This window comes from Bacillus rossius, chromosome 7 (genome assembly GCF_032445375.1).
Source record: "Bacillus rossius redtenbacheri isolate Brsri chromosome 7, Brsri_v3, whole genome shotgun sequence".
Lineage (NCBI taxonomy): Eukaryota > Metazoa > Arthropoda > Insecta > Phasmatodea > Bacillidae > Bacillus > Bacillus rossius.
This window is the reverse complement of record NC_086335.1, coordinates 71,555,919-71,565,297: the sequence shown is the minus strand read 5'-3', so window position 1 is coordinate 71,565,297 and position 9,379 is coordinate 71,555,919. Positions and strand designations below refer to the sequence as shown.

At 41.6% G+C, this 9,379-nt stretch overlaps 1 protein-coding gene across 1 annotated transcript; it reads left to right on the top strand.

The window, feature by feature from the left end:
• Positions 1-969: 969 nt before the first annotated feature.
• On the top strand, positions 970-8,517 carry LOC134534359 (probable methylmalonate-semialdehyde/malonate-semialdehyde dehydrogenase [acylating], mitochondrial). The gene is made up of 10 exons (XM_063372788.1): positions 970-1,214; positions 1,581-1,730; positions 1,916-2,065; positions 2,470-2,548; positions 3,250-3,617; positions 3,884-4,130; positions 4,409-4,590; positions 4,960-5,139; positions 5,405-5,503; positions 6,730-8,517. Exons 1-10 carry the CDS (start codon positions 1,176-1,178, stop codon positions 6,829-6,831), a joined length of 1,596 nt encoding a protein of 531 aa, XP_063228858.1. The 5' UTR covers positions 970-1,175; the 3' UTR covers positions 6,832-8,517.
• Positions 8,518-9,379: the final 862 nt, after the last annotated feature.

Below are 9,379 nucleotides of genomic sequence, written 5' to 3'. Positions count from 1 at the left end.
TATATGACATTAAAATACTTTTATTTTTGTCTTATAGAAAGGAGTTTTGAGCGCATTGTATATTAAAGCTTATGTATCTATTTTTTGTACTCAGAATAGATGATAAATGAAGAATTTAAAACCGTATGTTTATGAACTCATAAAATGGGCTTCTACAACCACTCAGGGGCGCAACAACTAAATTTTTTAAAAGGGGGGGGGGGGGGGCAATATACCTTTTTATAAAGAATCATCGATCCCCTCTATTGAAGCGGGGGGTCCGGGGGTCCTCCCTCTGGAAAATAAATGGTGCTATTTAAGCAGTTTTATTATCTAAAAATTGATTACACAGCACTTTCTTTGCCCCCGTTTGCCCCCACCTCAAGGTTTCAGAAGGGAAGGGGGGGGGGGCAAAATACCCTTCCCCCCCCCTGTTGTTGCGCCCTTGCAACCACTAGTTAACTGACTCAGCGCTTATAATTTTGTACAACAGAAAAAATTTGTTCTGTGGTCGAAGAGTGTACCTTCAACACTCCAAATACACTAAATATTTTATAGAAAATTTTGCCTCATGAACGTGATTTTTGCGTTCGGATTTTATACAGTTATTCTGTTAAATAAAAAGAGGCCATAATAATATCCCTCGCCTCACACCAAGGAAATCCGGGTTCGATTTTAGGCGGGGTCGAATCCAGATTTTTCACAGGTAGGAAATGTGGCGGACGTTACCTTGGCTGGTTTTGTTTTGTTTTCTGGTGGTACACCCTTCCTCCGCAACCAACCCCCTCTACATTTAATTGCTAACCAATAATCTCGGTTAAGTCCGTCATGTCTCCATTAGCGTCTCATTGCCTTTTATCGTCACTTATAACCTTGAAGTGGACAAGACGTATATATCAGTTTATTCAATTTCTATTAAATAACAAGAAATTTCTTATCTTATCAACTTATATAAAATTTAACAAAACAAAAAAAAAAACGTTCCTAATTATAATTTTGAACATTGTCAATGGCCTTGATTGGCAGTGTAATAACAAGGAGGATGTAAACTGGTGAACTGGATGATAATTCTCTATGGCGATCACAAATGATTTTGTTGTCATGCCTTTGCAAACGTCAAGGCCGAAGCTATCGTCAACGAGTAAATGTAGACTACTAAGTTTATTATAACACGGGTCTTGTGCAAGTGCAAAATTATGATGGCATCGTCATTCATCAGGTTCTCGAAGTTGAAGGTTAGTGGCTGTACAGTACGTAGTTTGTAAATTTTCTTAGTACTCATTATCCTTAGGTACATTAACTACATTACTTTTATAAAGTTCAGTGATACCTTTTTTGTAAAACAGTGCACCTGCTTTGTGTTCAGTTCACCAATAGACAGTTGTTAGGCATTAATTAGGTTCGCAATAATACCTGACCAGTGGAGTGATTGATGACTTCCAAGTTTTGTGAGTTCTCTCCATATGTCTGCCTGCATGAATTTCATAGATGTGAAAAAGGCCTTTAAGAAAAGAAAAGTTAGAACGTTAAAAACAGAAAACTTATGAAGAGAAAAGTGCAGAGAGAATTGATACTTGGAGTGTTTTTTCCTTTGTCTTCAGTGCCAGGTGGACAATGGCTTCAGAAAAGCAGTGCAGACAAGATGTCGAAGTAGTTCGGCCATTCCGAATACAAAGCTTTTCATTGATGGTAAATTTGTGGAGTCTCAGACATCGGAATGGATAGATTTACACAATCCTGCAACAAATGAGGTAGGCTGTTGCTCATTCAGCATTAGTTATTATTTCAAAAATATTTAACACTGAGTTTTGTTATTAGATTGTGTAAATAAATGCCATCCTGCGACTGCACCTGTGAAACAGCAGGGAGTCAGGTGCCAGTGACCTCTAGCTGGGCTGGCACGGTGCTTGTGTGCGAGGGACCGTGTCTGCACCAGGTGGTGACCAGGGTGCCCAAGTCGACCCGCAGCGAGATGGAGGCGGCCGTGCAGTCTGCGAAGGAGGCGTTCAAGAGCTGGTCTCGCACGTCCGTACTCACTCGCCAGCAGCTGATGTTCCGGTACCAGGACATCATCAAGAAGAATATGGTGAGTGGCAGTGCGCTCGGAACGTGTCGCCGGGCGCTTGCTAGAGGCGAGTTGTGGTACTTTGTGGCACCAAGCCTCAGTACTACAGTCTCTTTCTTTGCTAAGTCCCGGTCAAAACTGTATCCAACAAATCACTTTTATTATCTTTTGGATGAAAACACCTTTATAAGTTCGAAACACATTGGTCAATTCAAATCATTTAGTAATATTTAAGAGATATGTCCATAATTGAATAAACATCTGTTTAAAATATGTAACTAAACAATAGAGACTAAAACAAATTATGCAAACAATCCACAGTATAATTATTGGAACTGCATAATTAAGCCACAAATACTAAACATTGGTGGTAGTCACTGATGTCTCCTGGAAGTGTGTGTAGCCGTGCGGACGTGTCTGTGCAGAGCACGCTGGCTGAGAACATCACGCTGGAGCAGGGCAAGACGCTTGCGGACGCGGAGGGCGACGTGTTGCGTGGCTTGCGTAAGTGTCCGCGCTCGCTCTGTGCCGTCCGGGTGTGTGGACTATGAAATCAAAAATATAAAACTAAATTATACTTAAATGCAGAATATTTTATACTGATCAAAATCTGGATGAAAAAATTAATTAAATTTGCAGAGTAAAAGGCATTGCTAATTATGATGTAATGTTTTAAATCAAATATTTTTAATTTCACAATACTGAATCAAAAGTTATTATTATTTTATATGTGAATTTGGCAATTTTTTTGCCAATCACAAAGTCACTTGATATCAGAGTTTATTTTATGTATGAGCTTATATATTTATATTTCAGATCAACTGTACAATTAAATTAATGTAATACTTAAAAATAAAATAAAAAATTTAACTCATTGTTATTTTTATTTTTTATTTTTTTTTAATTAGAAAACGAGCACATTAAACTGGTACAGTAATTTCATATAGGTGACTCAAACATTTATTAGGCACTCAGGTTTTTTTTAAACATTACGGAATAGTCACACAAACTAATTGTGTTACGTAGAAAGACTTGAAAAAGCGAAGTGGGTTGTATTTTTTTTTATAAAAACATTTCCTGTATAGAAACAGTAGTTGGTTTGGCATGCTGTTGTGGTAGTTTGCGTGCCTGCTAGTTTGTTCGGCCACATTGGGATGATGTGTATCCCAGGAGTAAGGAAGCATGAAAGGAAATGCGTATTGCAGAGGTGGTGGAGCACTGCTGCAGCGTCACCTCCCTGCAGCTGGGGGAGTCCCTCCAGGGCATCAGCAAGGACATGGACACCCACTCGTACCGACTGCCGCTGGGCGTCACCGCCGGCATCACGCCCTTCAACTTCCCCGCCATGATCCCGCTGTGGATGTTCCCCGTGGCCATCGTGCTGGGCAACACGGCCGTCATCAAGCCGTCGGAGCGCGACCCGGGCGCCTGCATGATGCTGCTGGACCTGCTCGCCCAGGCGGGCTGCCCCCCGGGCGTCGTCAACGCCATCCACGGGGCGCACCACGCCGTCGACTTCGTCTGCGACCACCCGGACATCCGCGCCGTCTCCTTCGTCGGCTCCGACCAGGCGGTGCGCTCTCGCCCCCTCCGTTCCCTGCCGTGTCTCTGTCTCTCATTACAACGATACTGATGAACCCTCAGTACAGTTGTCAGTGCAGTTGTCAAATGTATATTATGCTGAACTGTTATTAAATGCTAAACAACTGGTAGGGAAGTTAAAATACTGGCTTTAGAGTGAGGAATACTTTAAATTAGGGTAGTGTTCACACTAAAGGTAGGAAGTCCCGTGATTGTCCTAGTAATGTGAATGACTGTGAGGTGTGTGTCGGTGCGCAGGGCAGGTACATCTACGAGCGGGCGTCACGCAGCGGCAAGCGCGTGCAGAGCAACATGGGCGCCAAGAACCACGGCGTGGTGATGCCCGACGCGAACAAGGAGAGCACGCTGAACCAGCTGGTGGGAGCGGCGTTCGGGGCGGCGGGCCAGCGCTGCATGGCGCTCAGCACGGCCGTGTTCGTGGGCGGGGCACGAGACTGGCTGCCGGACCTCGTCGCCCGCGCCGCCGAGCTCAGGGTCAACGCTGGTACAGTGACTCGCCACAGGGGGACCTTCACTTGGTCTGCCGAGTATTACGGCTTTTCGTGATTTTATTCATCAAGTTCCCCAGTTTTCCTTTTATAACTTGATTTGTACACTACATTGTGAGACAGCCATAGAACTTTATGGACCATCCTCCTGGAAGTTGGAGGCTTAGATGTTGTGTCTGAGAGAACACATTTTGACGGTGAGGAATGTCTTGAGTTAGCCCACCACGCACCGGATATAAAACCAGCCGCCACAGGGACTGCCTGCTCCCGACAGGTCACATCCCGGGCACGGACTTGGGGCCCGTCATCTCCCCGCAGGCCAAGCAGCGCATCCTGGAGCTGGTGCAGTCGGGCATCGACGAGGGCGCCACCTGCCTGCTGGACGGCCGCAGCCTCGTGGTGCCGGGCTTCGAGCGGGGCAACTTCGTGGGCCCCACCGTGCTCAGCGAGGTCACGGTGGGTGCTGCCACTCCAGTCACTCCAGCTGATGGCTTTATGACTGCAAATTTTTAAAGTGGTCATGGGAGTGATGTTTTACAGTGCTGACAGAATTAAATTTTGCAGCGATCATGCAACAAAAATGAAACTTCATTTAGCCCAGATGCCACGTGTTTGGTTGCAGACCTATTCCTCAGATCATTCATCAACCTCGACAAATGTACATTTTTTCCTTCATTAGACAGTTCCTCAACTGGATTTACTAACAGAGTAATAGTCCACTGCAGAATATCCTTGATGAAACATTCCAGTCTCAGTAGCAAATAAATGAACAGTTAGAATGAAAGGTGCAGGAAACAGGCAGTGAGGTGGTGCCGGTTGTTGCAGCCTAGCATGCGGTGCTACCGGGAAGAGATCTTCGGGCCGGTGCTGGTGGCGCTCAGCGTGGACACCTTGGACGAGGCCATCGCGCTCATCAACAGCAACCCGTACGGCAACGGCACTGCCATATTCACCACCAACGGCGCCACCGCCAGGAAGTTCACGCACGAGATAGATGTCGGACAGGTGAGGGTGGGGCGCTCGCTCGTGTGGGTACTTGGTGAATGAAGCGCGTACTCGCTTGGGATCTGAGGGCTCACATAACTCTTTCTCTCAATGAGTAAGCTCGTAAGGCAGGATGCGTGGTTGCCCTCGGTTGGAGTAGCGGAGAAGCGCAGAAGCGCAGTGCTACATGCGAGGCACCAGACCTTAGTTGCAGGGATGTCCTGAATACGTAACGCAGTGTGTGTGTGTCCAGACACTGACGTGTCACCGCCCTGTTGACGCGCAGGTTGGCGTGAACGTCCCCATCCCGGTGCCCTTGCCGATGTTCTCCTTCACCGGCAGCCGCGGCTCGTTCCTCGGGGACTGCCACTTCTACGGCAAGCAGGTGAGCGTTGGTCGCCTGCTCCTGTTGGCTGTCTCAGCGTATCAATAAATTTAAGGAAATATAAAAATTTTGCAAGGTTAAGATAACACTCTACCTGAGTTGTCATATTGATGTTATTTATTGTGTCAGTTCACGTAGATTGCAGGATTTTCAAACGGCATAATAAGGGCTTGGAGCTACAGCGGAAGAAGTACAAAACAGCAGCCATCAGAGCATATGGAGATTTGTCAATGAAATAAAAACTGTCCAAGATACAAAAATTAATTAAGTAGAGATCTGTTTTGTTTATAATAAAATTTGCAACATGTTTTATTCTATGCATTTTTTCTGTACAGTGCACTGTAGTTCACATAACTTATTTACTTTTACTGTTTCTCGTGCACGGCGACCACTTAAAATGCATTTCCGTGTAAATGTTTGGTGCCGTAAATTTTTTACGAGGCATTCGTTTAATGGTATTGGAATTCCCGTTCTTGAATTGTAAATATGTACAAAGTCTCGCAATTTTGCACATTTTAAATTCATTTTTTTAAACATAATTTTTTGTTCAGCCATATATTTCATAGTTACCCATTAATAAGTAATCTTATTTTGTATAATTACGTATTAAAAAATTAAATTTTCCAGCCTCCATTAGTAGATTCATGTTATAGTAAGCAACTAATGGGTTGTTAACAAAAATGAAAACAAGCTAGAAATAAGACTTAAAAAAAGAGGTTATTTCCATTTTTAATCTAAAATTCATATGCATTTGCTTTGCATGTTTTCCTTAGAATTATTTATTTTGTGTCATTTAGTAAATTTTTAAAAAAATATTTTAACCAAAATGTGTTTTCTCCCGTATCAGTTCAAAATCGGCGAATCAGCAACAGTTGTATCGGCATATTGGCAAAATGTAAATCAAAGCTTTAATTTTTAGGGATTTGTTTAAAAGGTTGCTCGAAAACACTTTAGTGTGTGTGTCGTTGCCTGGCGCCAACTTAACTTCAAGCAGAGACACTGTGAGTGTATGTGCCTGTGCTGCTGTCAGTATTATACTTTAAAGTTTCCTAGTTTAAATTTAATAATTCTGTAAAAAATCTCTTGGATACACGTTTGATGTTTGAAAAATACACCATATTGAGATGAAACCAGGAACTAGCTACTGGCGTCCCGGCAGTGAATGACGCTTGTGACCGGCTGCGTGGTTCCGGAGAGTGCACGGTGTGGACGTGACTGTGTCGCAGGGCCTGCACTTCTACACGCAGACCAAGACGGTGACGCAGATGTGGCGCGAGAGTGACGTGAGCCACGCACGGCCGGCCGTGTCCATGCCCGTCATGCAGTGACGCTCCGTCCCTCTGCGGCAGTCACTCCGACCGTCGCACCGGTCACTGTCGCTTGAGTCGCTCCTCCGGCAGGGTCGGTGCAAGTATTCATTTCCATTTTCAACATTGGGAGGAAATATATATTAACATGAAAAAAAATCAGCAAAACATAACCTAAGGTAGCATATGCATAGCCAAACAGCATTCTTTAATTTGCTTTAGAAACATCACACTGATTCGAACTAAATAATCATGTCTGCTACGTTTGGAATATGGATTATTTCTAGGCCTGTGCGAATATCAGTTTTTTTAGTTCAATTTGAATATGGAAAATGGATATAAAATTATCTGGCTTTACTACATTAATCTTCTCAAAATTTACGTGGCAAAAAACGTTCCACATAAATAACCCTAAACCATTACAAAAATCCTGTGGAAATGTTGTCCCCACCCCACGAGAATATCTCCCATGATTCCGAAACTTGTTAAGACTTTCGAGACCCCGCACAGCCGTATTTGTAAACAACTGAATGTATTTTTTTTTTTAAGTGTTAGTATTCAAAATTGAATAAAATACTAATAATAAACGGTTTGTTTTGTTATTCAATAATTTGAATATCCGCACAGGCCTAATCATTACACACTGCTTAGATAATCAATGGCATCATTAATTTTAAGTTGCTGCCAACATTAGGCAGCATCCTGATTTTTATAATCAAGTTTTTAAGAGTCTTTGGTAAAACTTTCAAAAGGCAGAAAATGTTGAGGTCAAAGAATGAGCGAGTGTGCTACTCTGTGTTCCTTGGCGTGATACATTTACAATGTTTATGATTGGATTCAGTTACTTTGTCTCTCACTGATGTTTACAATTGTTATGATGTTCATCTTGGACTTGTAATTCCATCACGAATTAAAATTGTTTTGATTAAAGTTACCATTTCTTTGTAAACAGCAAAAATATTTTAAGTACAAATTTTTTAATTGTGTAATATACATATTTTAGTAATGTTTCAGGTGTGAAATTTTAGAATGGAAACTTTTTTCCCTTGTCTTCAGTGTCTGATGATTAAAATATAATTTGCAATTAGTATGTGTTTTATGTAATTAAAAATAATTATGTGATGTATGATTGTAAACGCTGAGAGTGACTGTGTTGTGCGACGACCAGCAATCGTGCTTGAAATCTAATCTTCCCTGCTTCTGCCAAACAAACTCATGCAGATTCGTATCTTTGCATTGGCCACACTGGGTCTCTATATGAGGTGGTGAGGATCGTGGTTCCCGGTGGCAAGCTAGTGTCGCGTTCTGCTGTCGTTCCCCGGAGTCCAAGGTCGTTACGCGACAGTGCCGCATCCAACCGGCTATAGCCGCAGTTGGATCATGTCTTCCATTCAGAAATACTATTGTCATATATTTTTTGTGAATATATTAGAAGTTTTTTTTTATATTCTATTACAAGTTTATTGCATTGTAAAAATTATTTTTGATAATTTTTTTATGTGTTTCAAGTCATAGTTAGATAGTTTTGATGTTTGTACTGTGAATGTCTGAATCCTGAATATTTTTGTAATAATTTGCGAGTTATGAGTATCATAAAATATACAATGCATTATGGAATCTGTTGTTATATTGTACTGTACATGTGTACTTCAAGATTGTACTACTTGCTAGAGAATTCAGTCACTGTAAATAAAGAATATTGTTAAAGATATATTTTTAATTCATATTAAAGCTGCCGTCACAGTATTGTTTATGTAAAGGAAAGCTGATGGATGTACAGGTAGCTGCAGTGGGGGATCCAGGATTTTGGTTTGGGAGGGGCTTGACCCAGCTGAGGCTAGGCTTTATCAAGGCAAACACTAATACAATAGTGGACCCAGATGCTTTTGGAGGGGGCTTGAGCCCCTTAGCCCCCCCTCTGGATCCGCTACTGGGTAGCTGTGTCTTGTTAGTCACTTGCTATAGACAGTCTCACTCTTAGAATGTTGCCAAATCTCTAACACATTAGAATTTTAAGATACATAGTATTTTTTTTTTTAAATTCTGATTACACAAGAAGCATTTTAAGAACTCATATTGTAATATAATATTTTAATATTATAATATTTTATACTATCATGTTTATAAAGTTGTAATAGATTGTTCACACACATTCATTGGTATGAATTAATATAATGATTGTAACGTGAACTGGATAAAGAAATTAATAACAACACTTACCTATTAATCACTTTTGCTACTGCTGACCAAAGTTGACCAAAGCTTCCTTAATTGCATTGTTCTCAGTCATGAGTTTTTGAAAAATATTCAGGTACTTTCAACACAATCTTGCGCTCCCTCCCTCGTAGCCTGCAAATGTAGTTTCTTTTTGTGTGTTCACCTTCCATAGTTTTTCAGTTCCTAATTAAATGCATTGTCTGATTTTAAAAAAAAGGTAACTGAAACATGGAGCTTTTTTGTCCTGAGATTTGTTCAGTGGCGTTGTAAAATAGGAATTCATTAACAAATTAAATCCAAATTTACCAGTTGGTTAATTATTTTTTTATTGTGATAATTCAAAGCAGATTCC

Coding starts and splice junctions, on each gene's coding strand:
- LOC134534359 (XM_063372788.1), top strand. CDS start 1,176: ATGATGGCATCGTCATTCATCAGGTTCTCGAAGTTGAAG. Junction 1,215..1,580: donor TCAGGTTCTCGAAGTTGAAG/GTTAGTGGCTGT, acceptor CTTTGTCTTCAG/TGCCAGGTGGACAATGGCTT. Junction 4,131..4,408: donor CGAGCTCAGGGTCAACGCTG/GTACAGTGACTC, acceptor TGCTCCCGACAG/GTCACATCCCGGGCACGGAC.